This window comes from Gorilla gorilla, chromosome 1, assembly GCF_029281585.2.
Source record: "Gorilla gorilla gorilla isolate KB3781 chromosome 1, NHGRI_mGorGor1-v2.1_pri, whole genome shotgun sequence".
Taxonomy (NCBI): domain Eukaryota; kingdom Metazoa; phylum Chordata; class Mammalia; order Primates; family Hominidae; genus Gorilla; species Gorilla gorilla.
Genome location: NC_073224.2, coordinates 165,413,818 through 165,434,056, shown reverse-complemented (window position 1 = coordinate 165,434,056; position 20,239 = coordinate 165,413,818). Strand labels below are relative to the sequence as shown.

General features: G+C 38.9%; 1 protein-coding gene across 2 annotated transcripts in view; it reads left to right on the top strand.

Annotated features, from left to right (window-relative positions):
- The window catches only part of TNNI3K (TNNI3 interacting kinase), a 304,957-nt gene extending 285,713 nt beyond the window's left edge, over nt 1-19,244 (top strand). Inside the window, exons 24-25 of one of the 2 annotated variants that reach the window (XM_004025984.5) lie at nt 15,076-15,155; nt 18,722-19,244. In XM_004025984.5, coding sequence (XP_004026033.5) covers nt 15,076-15,155; nt 18,722-18,798 — 157 coding nt within the window. In that variant the 3' untranslated portion in view covers nt 18,799-19,244. Of the gene's footprint in view, nt 1-15,075; nt 15,157-18,721 lie in introns of those variants that run through there. The other variant, XM_055366048.2, reaches the window with a different exon arrangement.
- Nucleotides 19,245-20,239: the final 995 nt, after the last annotated feature.

Genomic DNA, 20,239 nt, shown 5'->3' with positions numbered 1-20,239 from the left:
TTTTACTTAGCATGGGCTATGAGCTGGATACTGGGGAAAGAGACAAAGAATGAAAGATGAGATTCTTCAGTGTGATAAAAAAACATACTAAAGAGGGCACTTAACCAAGTATTGGGGAGAGAGAAGCTGAGGCCTGAAAGATAAGTAGCATTATTCAGTGGAACAGGGGAAGGAAAGAATGCAGCAGGCATAAATGAGAATAAGAATAATAACAATAATAAGGTAACTAATACTGAGCACCTCCTGTGTGTTAGGGATTCTTCTAAGCGCTTTGCGTGTATACCATCTCATATAATTCTCACAAATACCTACATATATGATAAGTATTGTTATTGTCCTCATGGTACAAAAAAGGAATGTGAGGCACAGGAAGGTAAAAAATTTGCTTAAGGACAGCAGCTAGGAAGTAGAGGTGCCTAGACTGAAAACTAGCTCAGTCTGATTCACACCCTGAGTCCCTGACCACTTGGCCAACCTGCATAGAACATTGAGTCTGAGAGATGAGGCTGAAGAAATGACCAGGAGCTCAGTTCAACCAAATTTATTTTTAACATAAGTGTTGCAAGTAAACTCTGTGCCCAAATGCCAAGGCTACAGAGATAAGTAACAAAGCATGGCTCCTAGTCTGAAGGAGTGTGCTTCTGGTGTGCCACATATCAAAGCTTAATAAATAACCAATATAAATATGACCATGGAGGTCTGGCTGTGCAGAAGGCCACAGAAAACTTCTTACAGCATCCACAGTCATGGTCTTGTCAATACAGAAGCCAGGAGCAGCAGTTGGCCCAGCAGGAAATGTCAAACCCTGGGTTGCCCCAGGATTCAAAGAGGCATCACAGCACATCACACCAGAGTGGGGTAAGAACCCCCACATTACTGGCAAGAGAAGAGGTTTTCAATGAGAACAAGGCACCCCAGCTACATAATATCATTTTGTTATTCAGGGTCTGACAGCAAAGAATACACAGAGGAGGAGAGGAAAGCTTTGGTGGTGTGTGATGAGGCAAAGGGTCCCAGAGGTTTGGTATACATTCGCTTAAAACAAAACAAAAAAACCAGTGCTTGTAATTTTGTAACCTCCTTAGGGTATTTCAAATGGTTTGTGAAGATCAATGTTCTGCATGTTCAAAGAGTTTAGGGAGTTTTAAAACCTTCCCATGCAGACTGGCTTGTCATAAAGAACAAAGGAACATGGAATTTCTTGCAGGGATCTGAATTCACACAAAGGAGCCCAGAGATCTAAAATCAACAAAGATGGCCTTTGAACTTTCCTCAATCCAAAAGGGGAAAAGAATATGTATTGCTCTGTGGGCTCCAATCTAGTTGCTGCTTTTATCTTCCATCAATAAAATTGGTTTTGTGATTTTTATTTATGTAACTACCCAGTGGCCATGAGTATAAAGTAGTGGTTAAAAGCTTGGGCTCAGATGGACCTGAGTTCAAATTCAAGTTCTACGGTTCTTATAACCTGTGACTTTGGCCAAGTTGGTTGAGCTCTCCAAGTCTCAAATTTCCCAGCTATAGGATGAAAATAAGAATATCATCTTCTTCATTAGGTTGCAATGAAGGTGACGTGAGAATGCAATTTCTACATGTCTAATATGTGGTAAACACTAAATAAATATAAATTGGATTTTTTTTCTGTTTTCCATTAGCTCATGCATTTTAGTTTTTAACATTCCTCTCCTAGGAGAAGCTATGAAAATCTAAGGTGAATGGAGATCCTACATTCACTGAGATATCATTGTTTGGCCCAAAGATAGAAGGCAGCTTAGGAGAGCAACACATATAGGACTTGTATGACACTCTAAAGAAGAGATTGGTAAACTACAACTCATGGGTAAATCCAACTGCCTGCTTGTTTCTATAAAGTTTTATTGGAATACAGCCACACTCATTTGTTTACATATTATCTATGTCTGTGTTTGCACTGAAACAGCAGAGTTGAGTAGTTGCAAGAGACCATATGGTCCACAAAGCCTAAAATATTTACTGTCTGGTCCTTTACAGGAAAAGTTTGCTGATCCCTGCCTGCTCTAAAAGCATACAAATCTATATTTGTTCAAGTCATGTAGCCCCAAAACTGTATACATTGGAAATCCATCTCCTCGTGGAAAAATATGAAGGCTACCTTCAGGTCACTGTAAACAGTTTTACTAGCCCGTGCCAAGTGCTGTGTGAAGTGCCAGGCACACAGAGACTCATAAGGCTCATCCTTGAGCAGTGGCTAAAGAAATGAAAGGAGGTTCACCAATGACCACAAACTTTGTTAAAAAGAATCAGAGTAAACAGACAAAGATAAACATGAATAAAATTGCAGAGGAGGAAGTGTCATTCATTCATTCAATCAATCATTTCTTTAATCCATATTTACTGAGAAACAAGGCATAGTAGAAAATAGGAAACACAAGATTAGGTGGAGTGGTAAATGACAAAAACAAGTCTGCCATAAGAAGACTCTGAGAAATGCATTCAGCAGAGCTAAAAAGCAAATGTGGGATTTATAAGGCATGAGCAAAAAAGGAGAACCAGAAAGCCATTATGGTGGATAGGGAGGGGAGACAGGGCAGATAGGGACAAGATGAAGTTCCAGAAAGAGGTAGAGGCCAGGTCATGAGGGCTTTATCAGCCAGGACAGGGTGTTAGGGTGTTGATCTACATGTGTTGGGCAGCCACTGAGGGATTGGAATCAGGGAGGTGACATAATCTGATTAGCATTTTAAAAATTTCACCGTTGTTACTGTTTTATCTCTTCCCTTCCCTTCATGAATGATTTAGTCCAAAACCATTAGACAGGGCTGAGTAAGGTGGACTTCCCCAGTGGATATGGAGCAGAATGTCAGAGTCCAAGTAAGGTTTGGAGAATGTCTATGTGGTGGATTGGAGTGGTGGGTGGCACTGCCTGGCATAGGGTGTCAGAACAAAAGTGGGAGAAGTAAAGGGTTTCCACAGGAGGTTGGGGCTGCCCAGCCAAGGTGGTAGTGCTTAAGTATGGTAAATAAGGTAGTCACGTGGGAGAGCACCCTGGCAGAGGAGATCAGAATCGAAGCCCAGGAAGAACGGTATGTATGAGAAGGGTGGAGAGAACAGTGGCTCAAGTAAGGCCAGAGCCCAAAAACGGTAAGCAGGACATCCTACAGAGTAGTGCCACTGTGGTTCCATGCAGGCTAAGAAGGACATGGGCACAGGAAAGTGCCTGGTTGAAGGAAGTTGGAGCATAAGGGTGGTGAAGAAGGTGTACGTGTGGGCAGGCAGCCCAGTGCAAGGGGCTGGAGCCTGAGCAGGGTGAGGAGGGCATGGCATAGGGACATAGTACAGTGCTGAGTGCTGGATCCCCAGGTAAGTGAGGAGCAGACCCACTTGGGGCAGGCAGGTGGGGAATAGGCGGGTAGGTGTCAGAACACATGAGAGTGAGGAAGCCTTCTGCATGGGTGTGGGATATTGGAGCCCCCGTGGGTAAAGGAGAATATCTGTGTGTGTGTTAGAGTGGGGAAAGGGTACAACAGCAATGGGAGATTTGTACATTCAGGGACAATGATCAAATAAGTAAATATATTTAGGATAATGGGAGCTAGGTTTCTCACTGTCAGAGAATGGTGTTGTGAATATGGAGAGAATGAAAACTAGAGTCAACTCTGTTGGTTGGTTTGGAACTGGAGATGTTGCTGGAAACTTATGCTTTGACAGAGCGAAGTCTTAATGTGTTTACACACCTATGTATGCTCATGCATATGCTCCAGCTGTTTCTGCTAAATGAAAGCGCCTGGGAGGAGCGGCACTTCAACTGCAGGAACACACCTGGCACCTTGATCCTCATTTCCAAATACTATTATTTACCGAAAGGAAACAAGGCACTTGAAGAAATGACAGACTTTAAGGCTGACACAAGGAAGGTACAAAACAAGAAAATAAGCCTGAAACATCTTGCACCAGAAAGGAGAGAGATACAAAGAAAGATGGTGACATATCAAAGGAATACATAGAAGGCACCCCAGGTGGTCAACTATGAGTTAATTTGAGTATAAAATAAATGATGACAGTGACATCAATAAAATTGTAACTGTAAGTTCACATAGATATCAATAAATGATAGAAGTAAATAAAATTTGGCTGAGATGCAGAATATTTATATAGTCTCAAAGTACCTCCTCACAAAATACTTATTAATTACAAAGAGAAAAAGAGTAATTTTATAGTGTGGAAGCCTATCAGACATCACTCAATCAAGTAATCAAAATTAACAACACAATAATGGGACAAATCAAAATGTGATGGGACACAATGAAAGAAACAACATCCCTTCTGTGATACTGCCCTCCAAAGATGCATAATTTGAATCTAATCATTAGGAAACCTCTGATAAAACCAAATTGAAGGACATTTTGCAAAATTACTGGCTTGTCATCCTCAAAAATGTCATGGTTATGAAATTCAAGTAGAGACTGAGAGACCATTTCAGACGGAAAGAAAATAAACATGACAATTCAGTGCTGCATGTGATTCTGAATTAGATTCTTTTGCTATAAAAAGCGTTATTGAGATAATTGGCAAAACTTGAATGGCGTCTGAGAGTAGATGGAAGAATCAAATGATTGTATTGTGGTTATGTAGGAGAATGTCTTTATTTTGGAAATACACTAAAGTATTTGGGAGATGATGGGCCTTAGATTGTCAACTTATCTCAAATGGTTCATAAGAATAAACACTGTATAAATGTGGCAACTTTTCTTTATGTTTAAGATAGTTTTTAAATGAAAAGTTTTTTTAAGAAAGTTCATTTATTCACTTCAGCCATTTGATTCCAAAGTCTTTGCACATGCCCCTGCTTTGCTCTATCCCTGGATGACCCCACCCCTTGTGAACCAGGGCTTGTTCTTCATTTTCTCTGCATAGGGAGAGTGTCCTTAGAGCATGTCCTTTCTCCTGTGTTGAAGTTTACCTGTACATGCCTATGGGTTTTAGCATGTCCTTTCTCCTGTGTTGAAGTTTACCTGTACATGCCTATGGGTTTTAGCATGTCCTTTCTCCTGTGTTGAAGTTTACCTGTACATGCCTATGGGTTTTTTTCTTTGTTTTGAGGCAGGGTCTTAATCTGTCACCCAGGCTGGAGAACAGTGGTAGGATCACAGCTCACTGCAACCTCTACCTCCTGGCCTCAAGAGATACTACTGCCTTGGCCTCCCAAAGTGCTGGGATTACAAGCATGAGCCACTGTGCCCAGCCGTTAGGTGTCTATGTTTCTATTTACCCCAGAGTGTAGGGTCTATATCCATCACACTCATGTCTGTATTCCTAATATATAGCACAGCTTCTGGCATTGTGCTTGATAAAAAGCCATGGAAAAAGGGAGAGAGATAGAGATATAGCCATAACTTTGAGAATCACTTCTAGAGCCAACAGGTTTAAGTTGAGAAAGACTTAATAACTGCCTGGCTTAGGTTTGAATTACAACTGGGTTATCTTGGATAAGACATAGTCTCTCTGAGCCTTGGTTTCCTCATATATATAATGGGTTGTTAGGTGGGGCAAATTTTGTAAGTTTTGTGAAGTATCGAGTAGAGTCCCTGGCGCTTAGCAGGTATGAAACAATTTTGTTTTCCTACTGTCCTTAAAAATAAAAATAAAAATCATCAAATAGAACTAGAAGATCAGAATTCTAGGTTATAGTCTTGATTTCACTACAACCTTGCTATATGAACTGGGATAGGTTATTTCAATTCTCAAGGCCTCAGTTTCCTTCTTGGTAAGATGGTAGGTGGGAAAATGAGGAAGTGAGGAGTGGGCCTTATGACTGTCATGCTACCAAGAACTCAAAAAGTTTTTTTTTTTTTTTCCTGGATGATAGTATAGAAGGTGAGGGATATGAAAGATTTTGCTATAGAGTATGTTCCTCAGTTTTAGCAGTCAAGGCATGCAAAGTCTGCCTCTTAATGGTTTGTTGAGCTGACTCATTTATACCTGCTTAAATTAGTAGGTAAATTGAGAGGTGGTAGTGTTGTTAGGTTACTGTTGAGCCTATTAATAATTTATGAGCCATCAAGGAATTAATACACACTTTAAGTTCTCACTGCATTTTTCCTTATTCATAATTCTTTGCCTAATTGCTTTTTCCTTTAAAAATGGGGGGAGCTGAGACCTTGGATAGTTGCCTAATGGCTCAAGCAGAACCATGACCTGGTTGCCAAGTCTTTCAGTTCTTTTATAGCCTGGGGACATTTGCCATTGAAAGAAAACTGATGGGTTTGATATTCCTGAAAGAGATATTTTGCACTAACCTCTGGCCCCATTAAATGCTTTGGCACTTGCCCATTCTCTGTAATGGGAGCAATAAATTTGTTTCAATTTAGGACATTGTCAAGTAGGAAATATTGACAAAAACAAAATAATGCTTTGACAACAGCCAGGATGAAACCATGAATAAATAAACATATTGAACTTAACTGATAAATTAGCAAATGGCCATTCATAAGAGTCTGACTGGACTATTTCAAAGTTACGCCAAGTAAATTCCTGTCTCTAATAGAAATATCATCTTACTCTTTAGGCCAGAGGAAAGGTGGGCTAAGAGGAAAGGTGGGCTGCATGGAAAGACACTGAAAAGCATAGAAAGGCATTTATCCCGTCTGACAGATCTGTTTTAAGTAGATCTGTTTTCAGCTAAATGCCTAAAGGATGAGCCAGATGACTCTAGTAGCCTTTTCTATGGCAAGGCGTTTATTATCCTAGTGTAAACACCTTTATTAGGCATTTCAGCAAGCTGTTTCTCCACCTTTTCTTTGTATTAGTTCCTTAGATTGGGGCAAAAAACTGAAATTCTGTTTAAGTATTATTGTATGTGTTTCCTTTTGAGTATAAGAGATAACTTCTAACTTGGAGATATTCCTCTTGAAGAAGGGGGTAAGTGTGCATATGGCATTGATCCTTGTGCTAATATTATCACATAGGTAACATTGTTATGACAGACGGCAATAAACCACAAAACACGTTTGCAAACTTGTGAGGCCTTAAATGGTGTTGCCTTATTAAAAATCCAAATGGCTAAATCATCCAGAGTACAGGTAGCCTGAGGGCATTGTTAGCTGCATAAAAACTAATTGGACGAATTTGAATGGAAGAAAATGTTGCCTGAAGTCTTTAATCACACTAATAACCTAATGGTTTTCTGCTCAACATAGCCCAGGCTGTGTTTAGGAAGATGAATCCATGCATGCAGCTTAGAAAATTTTACACAAGATCAGAGGGTTGAGAGGGATAATAAATTTCTCATTTAGAAAGTTTAGTGCATGTGGATCTCATGTTTTAGCATCATAGCAAGGTAACAGCAAGCAATTGTTGGATAAAGGAAAGTATCATTTTTTTAAAGATGAAGCAAACGTGAGAAAGCTGATTCTGATTTTGCTCTGATTATAAGGGATGTTTCTCTAAGAAGAATTTAGTGTTCATCTTTATGTGCAAATAATCCAAAACCTTTTAACTTATTATCAGCTCTGTAATTCAATGAGCTCCTGAAATGGTAACTGAACAATAGTTTGACATGTGCTATTATTATTTTTTTCTTTTTTTCTTTTTATTTTATTATTATTATACTTTAAGTTTCAGGGTACAGGTGGACAATGTGCAGGTTAGTTACATATGTATACATGTGCCATGCTGGTGTGCTGCACCCATTAACTCGTCATTTAGCATTAAGTATATCTCCTAATGCTATCCCTCCCCCCTCCCCCCACCCCGCAGCAGTCCCCAGAGTGTGATGTTCCCCTTCCTGTGTCCATGTGTCCAAAACAGCATGGTACTGGTACCAAAACAGAGATATAGATCAATGGAACAGAACAGAGCCCTCAGAAATAACGCTGCATATCTACAACTATCTGATCTTTGACAAACCTGAGAAAAACAAGCAATGGGGAAAGGATTCCCTATTTAATAAATGGTGCTGGGAAAACTGGCTAGCCATATATAGAAAGCTGAAACTGGATCCCTTCCTTACACCTTATACAAAAATTAATTCAAGATGGATTAAAGACTTAAACGCTAGGCCTAAAACCATAAAAGCCCTAGAAGAAAACCTAGGCACTACCATTCAGGACATAGGCATGGGCAAGGACTTCATGTCTAAAACACCAAAAGCAATGGCAACAAAAGCCAAAATTGACAAATGGGATCTAATTAAACTAAAGAGCTTCTGCACAGCAAAAGAAACTACCGTCAGAGTGAACAGGCAACCTACAAAATGGGAGAAAATTTTCGCAACCTACTCATCTGACAAAGGGCTAATATCCAGAATCTACAATGAACTCAAACAAATTTACAAGAAAAAAACAAACAACCCCATCAAAAAGTGGGCAAAGGACATGAACAGACACTTCTCAAAAGAAGACATTTATGCAGCCAAAAAACACATGAAAAAATGCTCACCATCACCGGCCATCAGAGAAATGCAAATCAAAACCACAATGAGATACCATCTCACACCAGTTAGAATGGCGATCATTAAAATGTCAGGAAACAACAGGTGCTGGAGAGGATGTGGAGAAATAGGAACACTTTTACACTGTTGGTGGGACTGTAAACTAGTTCAACCATTGTGGAAGTCAGTGTGGCGATTCCTCAGGGATCTAGAACTAGAAATACCATTTGACCCAGCCATCCCATTACTGGGTATATACCCAAAGGACTATAAATCATGCTGCTATAAAGACACATGCACACGTATGTTTATTGTGGCACTATTCACAATAGCAAAGACTTGGAACCAACCCAAATGTCCAACAATGATAGACTGGATTAAGAAAATGTGGCACATATACACCGTGGAATACTATGCAGCCATAAAAAATGATGAGTTCATGTCCTTTGTAGGGACATGGATGAAATTGGAAATCATCATTCTCAGTAAACTATCACAAGGACAAAAAACCAAACACCGCATGTTCTCACTCATAGGTGGGAATTGAACAATGAGAAGACGTGCTATTATTAAATGGAGTGTGTTTTAGTAGAAAGAGTATGGAATGAAAGTCCGAAAAACTTTTGTTCAAGTTCAGTTTCTGCCTCTGGCTAGCTCTGTGAGTTTCTGCAAGTCATTCGAACTTTCTGAGCCTGACTTTGCATCCCCAAAACGCAGGTGAAATTAATTCCTTCCCAGACACCCCACAGGGGTTTTATAAAAATGTTACAAGCTAATCGATAGAAAAGTATATGCAAGCTATAAAGCATTCTGCAAGTATAAGCAATTATTATTATTATATCATAGTAGAACGTAATGTTCTGGGTCTCTTTATTTAAAACAATTCTCTGTAATTGTTTTAATTTCCCTCTTAACTTTCAAGCCATGTAAAATAGTATACGTCTGTTATAATTCACCAAATCAAAGTTCCCAAGTTTGCAAAAGCCACGCTCAGAAGAATGTGATTTTAAAAAAATGATTCCTTTTGGACCGCATACCCATCTGAAGTCTTCTTTGGAATGCAATTCAGTCAGAAGCAATTGTGGCACTTGCAAATATTCTGAGAATTCATGAAATCCCACAGCCAAAACCATGATTCATTGCTCCAATACCAAAAACATTTGGCAGGCTGTAGTTTGGAAGCCACAACACTCTGTTTTTAAGGCTCTAAATGGGGCCATTTGGATTCATTGTGACACTGCCTGGTCCCACCACACTAGAGAGATGGCACCAGAATTCCCCAGTCTCTTCAGACATTATTTTTCGTATTTCTTCTTGGGACTTGCTTAACAATATATCTCTTTGGATTAAATTATATAGAGTTTTAGGAGTATCTCCTCTATCCTGTAAGCATTGCAACATGAATATTCTACAAATTTCTTTTATATAAGAATTCTTGTTAAGCAGCTCTGGATTTCCTAGTGCCAGCCTTATACAACCTGTCATTCAAATCCCTAACGATGGGTTTATGTGAAAGTGGTTTCTCTACAGTTTCCTCTGCTTCATCTTAAATGGAAATGTAGTTCCTCCTTTGAAATGGAGCACTAAATGCAATGGTTCCTTCAGGCATATAGCACGTTTCAGTTACCATTTCAAATGAAATGTATTTAGAGAAAAGCTACTAACAGCACGCTGAGTAGCAGTGGTAACGTATAGCCAGATATGCTGTGGCATGTATGTAAAAATCAGGCATTCAGCCCTGGCCAAATGTTGGACACGTCAGATAAGGAAGCTAAAAATCTCCTGCCTAAATGGGGACTGTGTAATTTCACTCTGCCTTTCCAACATGCCAAAGCTAGCTTCTCAAAGTCTGCATGATTCATGAATGCCTTATAAAGAATCACAGAATTCTGTGGCTCACACCTGTAATCCAAGCACTTTGGGAGGTCAAGGTGGGTGGATCAACAGGAGTTCGACACCAGCCTGACCAACATGATGAAGCCCCATCTGTACTAAAAATACAAAAAATTAGCCAGGCACGGTGGCACATGCCTGTAATCCCAGCTACTCTTATGCTGACACACAAGAATTGTTTGAGTGTGGGAGGTGAAGATTGCAGTGAGCCGAGATTGCACCACTGCAGTCCAGCCTGGGTGACTGAGAGGGACCGTGTCTCAAATCAAACAAACAAAAAAAGAATCACAGAATGTAAGAAATGGAGGAATCTGGGACGTCACTTGTCACATCTTGTGACCTCCAAGTAGGTTCCTGGATCCCTCTACAGTACCTGGAGCCAAGAGGTGCTTCAGTCCTTAGCTTACAGACTTCCAGGGATGGAACAGTATCCCCTACTAGAACAATTCAATCTATTTTTGGACAGTTCTAATCTTAGGAAATGCAGTGTTTTGTTTTAATTATTGTTGATGTCTAAGGTTCAAGTTAACTCTGTGGGAATGTCATCTACATGAAATACCTTCACCATTTGAAGACTGTGTCAGTTGTGGATATTCAGTCAGTCACAATTGAATTTAATCACTCGTCATCTGGAACAGATCTCCCCTTCTTACTTACAAAGCAGTCAGGAGTAATTCTGTCCAACACTCTGCTAGAATCCTGCTGTATGTTCTAGCCTATTGATTTCCCCTTATTATTTATCTTCACCAAAAAATTAATAAAGTAAATCTAGAATGATTTTCTTTTCTTAATGTATCCATGGTAGCTCCTAGTAATCAGTATTTTTCTAAGAGTGCAGAAAACTTCTGTTTAAATCATTCCTTTCTGAAGCTTTGCCTATAATGTACATTAACTCACTAGCCTAGTTTGTAGGCTGTCTTACTCCTGCTTTGGGGAGTTGAGTCTATATTTGCATGTATTATCTTCTAGCACTTTTCCCATTCTTCTTAGCCCTTCTGTCATTAGTTTTAAATGCCTTGGTTCCTGTCTTTACCCAGGGTGCGTTAATTCATTCACAGACAATGTGACCATTTGCAAACAGGCTAGTTTGTTCTGACAAGCCATGGCCTAAATGGCATGCACACTCCAAAATACAGTTTACATATTGTGGATTTGAGTGTGAACTGGTCTAATTGGCAGATGTTCACTAGGACATCTATACCCCTAAAGCATGAATTAATTAGTAAAAATATTTTTAAAAAATTTGTTTCTATTCTTAATTTTAATAAATTATTCATATCCTAATGCACCTTTATAAAAACGGTGACTGATGATAATTTTTATATTTATGTATACATCATGGAGCTAACTTGAATTAACACTAAAATAATATATACTAATATAACATGGTAGTATGCAAAAACTGACCTAAAGACTATGTTATTCTCTTTTCATAAAATAAAATTTCATTTTACATCCACAAAATTACCCATATAGGAACTAATAATTCATATATATGGCTATCTATGATATATATCATCATCTTTTTAGCATAAAGAAGACTACCTAGCTGACCAGCAATGTTGAAATACTTGCAAAATTGAGTGCTTTCCTTACCTGCCATTAGCTTGCATTTACTTTTGTTGAATTCCTGAGGCAGCTGCATCACTGTAAGTTCCTTATTTTCAATGACCACAATTTCAGCAAATAGAGGTCCTGATGTATCTTCTAAATCCGGGCATCTGTGAAATGCTTGCTGAAGTCTGGATACACATGGGTGGAAACAGCTAGTTCCATTGATCAGGGTCTGGTTTCTTCTGTTTTGTTTGACCTGGCATGGGTAGCTTCCATCTGTCTGTCATCCTAGAACAGCATCTGGAGCCAGCCTATGTGGTATCTCTTGGGCAAAAAGGTTAAGTCCCTTGACATGGATTGCATTTAGCAACTGAACAAACAGAGCAGCTTGGATATGAGCTTTTATTCAGAAGAAACCAGATAGCCATTTTTGTGATAAAATATTTATTTCCTATTATCTTGTGTTGCCAAGACTACTGTGTATAGCACATTTCTTAAAAGGAGATAGAGTTCTAAAGAAGTTAGGTATATTAATAAGGGAAATTGTATTTTGAAAAATGTCTTGAGTGACATTCTATTGCCATATTTAATGTTGATTGAGAACACATTATGTCCCATTTAAGCCAATACTTTGTCTTCTTTTTAAGTATTGCTTTCTTCTAAAAAACATCTCTACTCTATAGCTTAAGGAAGTGAGGCCAAAGATGCAGTCATTTTTAAGGCAGGTAGAAAGAATTAATCAGTGTGAACTGATGTTAGCTTTCAGGAAAATCTGATGTCTCCAAATGAACATTTTGTAATAATTTAATTTTATTTAATTTAACATACATACTTTTATTTTAAGTATTTGCAGAGTACTGGCTAACCCCTGTGGGGAATCTAAAGATGTCAGACATAATCTCTGACCTCCAGGAGCTATCTGTGTAATGAGGTTCACTAGCATACAAATACAGATAATTCTACACTAAGGCAGACTCTGATGGGTACTGTGGTAGAATTATCAAGTTCTAGAGGGGTATGGAAGAGGAAGAGGTTAGTTCTGACTGGGAGTTTTCAAGAGGGCTTCAAGGAAGATGCCAACTTTGAGTTGGACCTTTATTGAGTGCTTACTAAATTTCAGCAATGTTCAAAGTGCTTTAAATTTATTAACTCTTTTAATTCTCATGTTTAACTTTATAAGCTAAGTCTTGTTATAATTCCCATTTTATAGTTGTATCACTGAGGTATGGAATAGTTAAATAACTTGCCAAGATAGTAAGTGATGGTGTCAGGATTCATATTCAAGGAGTCTGGCGCTAGAATGCTCATTCTTAACCATAGCACTACACTGCTTCCTGCCAGGAATAAATAGGCATATTCAAGCAGTTGAGAGCAGCTCAGCCATAGTCATAGAGAAAAGAAAATTGAGGAATGTTTGCAAAATTCAGTTTATTAGTTTGGCTTGAACTTGGGTAAAAAAAAAAGTTGAGGAATTGTAGAATACAAGACACAGAGACCCAAGTAGGGCTATAGAGGACTGGGTATATCGGCTTGGGGAATTGCAGGGGAATGCTGTGGTAAGGCTTTTATTATAATAAGACCCTTTGGGGGGAGTATTGAATGACTGGGGGGGTAGAATGTCATTTAAGGATCTATTAATTCTATTAAATGCTCCAAAAACTCTTTGTTAAGCTTCTCTTATGTACCAGGCACTGTTCTGATGATGAAGGCAGGGCAAGTGTTCAGCAAAAGGGGATTTGCATTTATTAAGAAGAGCATTGCAAGCAGCGTTAACAAATGCAGAAGCTCTGAATTGGGAAAGAGCTTGGAGGGTTCAAGAGAGAGAAAGAATGCCAAAAAAAAGAAGCATTTAGCAAAAGATGGGGAGAAGGGTATGGGTTGAAGTTTGAGAAGTAGGAAGGACCAGAACCTTATAGGTAGAGCATTTGTATTTTATTCCAAATGAACTGGGAAGCAATTGAAAAGTTTTAAGTAGGTGAATGATGTAATCTGTTTATATTTTGAAAAGATCACCCTAGATAATATACAAAGAATGGACTATATAGAGACAGAAGTGAAAGCAGGAAGATCAATTAGGTGGCAAACTGCAAAAGCCCAAAGAGGAAAAGATTAGTCTAGGCCTTGAGGCTGGAGAGAGATGGATAGATTAGGATTATATTTTGGAGGCAGAGCTAAAAGGACTTGAAGAGTGAGAAATGTGAGAGAAAGAAGCTATTACCAAGGATGACTCCAAGAATTTTGGCTCAAGGTAACTGAACGATGTGATACTGGTAACTGAAATGGAAAGAACTGGCTTGGGGGCTGGGAGAATTAAGAGTTCTTCTACAGTCATGGTGAAGTTCTGGGGGGAACTAGGGTAGTTGCTTTGAGAATGACAAATGATGAATGGATGCTAGAGAGATTACAGATACACAATTAACTGACAGATGTAGTTACATGTTAGGATGAGGATTTTGATACATTCAGGTTTTGAGTCAGATGAACTGGGAAGGAAGTGACCCCATTTACCAAATTGGCAAAATAGAAGGAGGAGTTTGAGAAAGGAGAAGGATCAATAAAGAGTAGGAATCATTAGGAAATTCATATTTGATAGTAGATAAACACATCAGCTTTGGAATCTAAAAGATGAGGATTTGAATCCTGGATGAGCTGTTAGCAAACCTGCATGACAAGTTACTTAATTGTTCCAGTGTCAGTTTTGTTATCTATAAAATAAGGAAATGATATTATATTATATGTAAAGTGATATATATAAAAACAGAAAAGAATCATGCAATGAATATTATCACTATATCTTATCATTATCATAAAAATAATATAATAATAATACTTCTTGGGATGTGTTTTATTTATATTATTACTAAGATAATAATATTCTTGTTTTAGTTCTTTTTAGTAAGGATTACAAGCACAAACTGGAAATTATTTATGTTCTTTTCCTATTTTACAGATAAATAAACTGAGGCTCAGAAAGGATGGCATACCCAAGGTTATACTGCTAGAAATTGTAACCTATGCTTAAGAGCCAGGACTCACACTTGGATATGACTTAAACCAAATAATTCTGAACTCTTCCCCAACTAGTTACTTTTAAGATAAAAGCTGCTTTGTATCACTTTGCCATTTCTCTGGGATCTATGTTGAGTGGAAAAATTCTGTGTTTATAAAAATGTTATTATCAGATCACCACACTGTGAAACTGTGTTTTATTACTTTTCCAGTGCTGGGCAATATTCCTCTCAAGGTCTGTCTTTGGAGGAGATGAAAAGAAGTCTTCAATACACACCCATTGACAAATATGGTAAGTAGGCAGATTCTTTAGGTTTGTTAAGAAAACTGCCCCTAGGAAGGTGATGTCTATTTGACAAAAAGGGAGAAAACATTGCATATTGTAATATCCAAAATGACAGATGCTTTAAAAATATAAAAGTATAAAATTTGATTTTATATGTCTTTTATAACTCATTTATCTTTAAGGTTAGTAATGTCTGTGTGAGCATGTGTGAGTGTGCATGAGTGTGTAAGTATATGTGTGATTATGTGTGAGTGCCTGTATGTGTTTATGTACATAGAAAAAAGTACAACTCTTTTTTTAAAAAAAAAAACTCCTTCTTCTCATGATATTCCAAATACTTTGTCAATGTTTTATTAAGTCCATTGCTTCTAAGCCCCACATTAAGTGTGTGTGGGTAGGGAGAGGAAAAACAAGAGATGAATTTTCACAATTACATAATATGTTGGGAGAGCTGTTCCCCTTTAGCCAAGCACTCAAGGGTAAAATGCAAATCCAGCCATTCCTTCAAACAGCTGGAGAGGCGGTGAGGGGACAGTTTGATGGGAACCATTTTACACAGGACTTCTTCAGAAAGAATTAATAAAGCTCTTTGAAATAATTAACAAAGTTTTCTTCAGGCCTCTGGAAGCCAGAGGATGGACAATTGCCTTTATCATCAGCTGCCATATCAATGTGTTAGGGCTGGGATGTCCTTTTACCAACCTTTAAGCCTGAGAGGCACTATGTTTAATTGGAATTTTAGCACAATGGGCCCATTTATCCATTGCAACTTCCTTTGACTATTTGAAGGACTGAAAAAATATCTGTCAGTTAAAGAGATCAGATTTATTATAAGAGCTGGGTTGGGAAAGAATAAATTAGATGATGTGAGCCTGGGTAGGGGGCAATAGACCTGGGAGACCCTCGGCTTTGGGATCCTCACCAATTCGCCTCATCTGCAGAGACTCATTACCTAAGGCATTAGAAACCTTTTAAGAAACAAAGAAAAGTATATGTTCTGAATAGATGCAGACAAACTATTTGGGCACATTTAAAAAAGGGAAATTTTGTGCTTCTGACTCCCAATACGAGTCTAGAATGCAGATGAGTGCTTTTTGTCATCAGTTTTACAACATAATTGGGCAGTGACAGATCCTTTTGAGGGGAAAATGCACTCCAAGTGTCACATCCTCACATTTTTTAAATAGATATAATATCTTTTCTTCAAACCTTTACAGATGTAACTTCATAACCACAAAACATAGGGCATCCTTTGAAACATTTGCTTTGACCAGAAGTCTTCCCTTTTGTGGTAAGGTTTCAAGATGAAGCATTTCTTTAACTTAATTTGTTTCTTAAAGAAGAATTCCCCCAAGATGGAGAAGTAAGACAAATGTGATGTAATAATGCAAAATTTGGGTTTTCCTATGCATACCTGTCTCAGGGATGAAAGAAAACATGGAGGGTGTTTGGATGGAGTGAGAGTACCTATAAACAAAGAAGATACATTCGATATCTCCCATTAGGAGCATCACATCATACAAGAAAGAACGCTTTAATTGCCCTTTATTCTATTTCATAAACTGATTGCAATATAACAGCAATTTTATGAGCTTCTTCTCCCCCTGCTTTGCTGCCAAAGAGCAGAGCTCGAAAATGGAGATAAAATGAAACACATAGCTGTTTTCTCTGTACTTGAGACATTTTACCTTAAAGTAACAAAACATTCAGACTTGGTTCAGTCTTTTCCTAAAGCCTATGGTCAAATTTCAGTTGAGTTCTTCTTAAACTGAGTGGGTCCACAATCTGACACATCTGTTCTTACCTTCTGGCAATAATGACATCAATAATAAATGCTAGCCTCAATGCCTTACTGATTTTGCTGATCATTCCTGAGGGTAGAACCCACCCACCCTTTGGGGACATATGTCCACAATCAAATTTCCATTGGAGTCCTGTGGGGCAAGAGGCACTGGAACATCACAGGCCAGTAAAACTGCATGTGGTATGTTAGAAAGCTGATTATGGTCATAAAAGTATTACAAGCTTATGGAAGCATCTACCTATGCCTGAAATGAAGTCTCATTTTTAGCCTGGATACAGAAAATATTTTGCTGTAGAAGGTAGATTTTGTTTTAGTCTACACAGAATTTAGATCTGCTGATATGTATCCTACTGCCCCTCATCTCATCCTCCCCCATCATAACCTTCCTCACATCTGACCAGAGCCAGTCCCAAAAGAGGTGAGTGAGAGAGACCAGTTGACAGGAGTATCACTATCAGTGGCATTTTCTCTTAAGAGAGTTTATGTGCTACCTAAGATATTTTGACAAGAGACCTTTCTTATGAAAATAAATATTTCGATCCAACTGCATACTGCTAGATGTCTTAACGAAAATGTAGATGACTGGGTTGGTTATGAAAACTCAGCTATCAAAGGGGAGCAAAAGCAGCAATAGCTATTGACAAATGTGCTCACTTTCATGAAGCAATGAATGGCTTTCTTGCTTCAGAGTGAAAAGAAAACTGCTTCCTTGTACATAGCTCTGTGGTTCTCTTGGACAGTGGCCTGATCCTGAGCCACTAGTTTAATTCTCTGGACACATCCAAGGCTATTGCTTCAAAGGGCATCAAATGCCACTGGTATTTAGACCTAAGAATTTTATGTACCTTTAAAATTTGGGCTACCAGGGAGAAGAAACAAACAAAGCCATCTGGTTTGAGAAAGAAACGCTCTTTTCTTTTCCTTTTCTTTTTCTCTTTTTTTTTTTTTTTTTTTTTTTGAGATGGAGTCTTGCTCTGTTGCTAGGCTGGAGTGCGGTGGTGCGATCTCGGCTCACTGCAACCTCTGCTTCTCGGGTTCAAGTGATTCTCCTGCCTCAGCCTCCTGAGTAGCTGAGACTACAGGCACATGCCACCACACGCGGCTATTTTTTGTATTTTAGTAGAGATGGGGTTTCACCATATTGACCAGGATGGTCTCGATCTCCCGACCTCATGATTCGCTCTCTGGGCCATCCCAAAGTGCTGGGATTACAGGCATGAGCCACTGCACCTGGACTCTTTCCTTTTTCTTTACCTTCCTTTTTATAGCCATCTTTTGTTTAGCATTCACTCGTATCAGACAGTGCTAATTGTCTTAGGTGCATTGCCAACCTTATGAATAAGTGCTATTGTTTCTCCCATTTACAGATGAACACACCGAGGCATAGAAAGGTTAAGTTGACAAAAGTCACAGTCAGCAAGTAGTGGAATCCGTGCTTAAACCCAGATTTGCCTGACATGAAAGCCTGTGCTTTTAGCCACCCTGACATGCCATCTGCCTGAGCTGTACTCCTCTTTACTCCAAACCCAAAATGCCACCTGGCCAGCTTGGGTCCAAATTAGACATTCATCATTCATATTTGCCTGGTCTCAGCTCTCTGTTTTCATTGTAAATGTTGCTTGTGCTTTGCAACTACTCACCAGCAACCGTTGTCCAGATTCTCTGTTCACATGATCTGGAAGACCTGCCTGGTTCAGGCTGGTTATAAAAAATTGGGGGATGTACTGAAACACTAGTAAGTAACAACTGAACTTCTTTTCTGATGCAGGCTATGTATCCGATCCCATGAGCCCAATGCATTTTCATTCTTGCCGAAATAGTAGCAGCTTTGAGGACAGCAGCTGACAGCATTCGGCGTATACCTAAGGAGAGTTTTTTCCCCGAACTGACAGCAATGATTCCAACCACGGCAAGCTGGCTTCCAACTATAACATTTTACTCTCAAAGGTCTCCTTAAATTGGGCTTGTTTTTACTGGTCCTATTTAATTCCCCACTATTAGCAGGCTTTGGATTTGTGCCTAAGGAATAATATGCAAAAGAACCAAGACAGAATGTATATGAAGAATTGTTTTTAATTTTGTAAATTAAAAAAAAATTAGATCGTTACTTGGAAATGGAGCCTAAGTCTGTGGTGGACAGATAATAATTATGTTTTCCTGGGCTGAATTATGTAGACTTGTGTTTGACAGCTATGGGTTTATTTCTTAGAACATTGTTCATTTTCTTTTCTCATTATGTTACTTCTAGTGTTCACCTCTGTGATTAAAGATTCTTTGGTGAAATAGAAAATTGATTTATGAGTGTATTTTATTTCAACAAGACTTCCACTGAGTATATATTTTTTCCAGCCATATTGGTAAAAACAGTAGCAACTTTTAGGTCAAGAAGCTTGCAAAAATATATCACTAATTTAGTCCCCTTTCCATGTCATGCCAAGTGCTCCATGATCTACTTAGGTAACCTGTTGCTGTCAGAACAAGAGGTCGTAGATGCTATCGGGTCAGTTGTGAAACCAGCCTATGCATGCAAACCTGCCATTTTTTTATACTAGAGTTTTGCACAATGTGGTGGGAGAATACCTAAGGTGCCTACTGCCTTCGAGAAATGAGAAATCTGCCCTCCATACTGGTTCCTAGTTGGAAGACAGGAATGGTTCTATGAGACAAAATAGTTTTTCCATTGAAAGACAGATGGGAAAAAACAGGGAGGAAACTATAAAAATTGAAGGATAATTGTGTGTTTTGATTTTGGCAAGATAAATAAGGTTAGCAAAGGAATCTTGGATATCCTCTAAATCAAGGTTCCTCAACCTTGGCACTGTTGACATTTGTTGAGAGGGTGGGGGGCTGTCCTATGCATTGTAGGATGTTTAGCAGCTTTCTGGTCTCTACCCGCCAGATGCCAGTAACATCCCCTATGATAGTTAATTTTATGTGTCAACTTGACTGGACCATGGGATGCCCAGATATGTGGTTAAACATTCTTTCTGGGTGTGTCTGGGTGTTTTCTTAAGAGATTACCATTTGAACCAGTAGACTGAGAAAGGCAGATAGCCCTTCCCAGTGTGAGTAGCATCATCTTATCTATTGAAGGCCTGAATAGAGCAAAAAGGTGCAGGAAGGGAGGATTTGCTCTCTGCCTGACTGCTTGAGCTGGAGCATCCATCTTCTCCTTTCCTTGGTGCTCCTGGTTCTCAGGATTTCAGACTCAGGTTGGAATGTATACTATTGGTTCTCTAGCTCTCAGGCGTTTGAACTCTACCACTGGCTATGCTGGGTCTCCCGT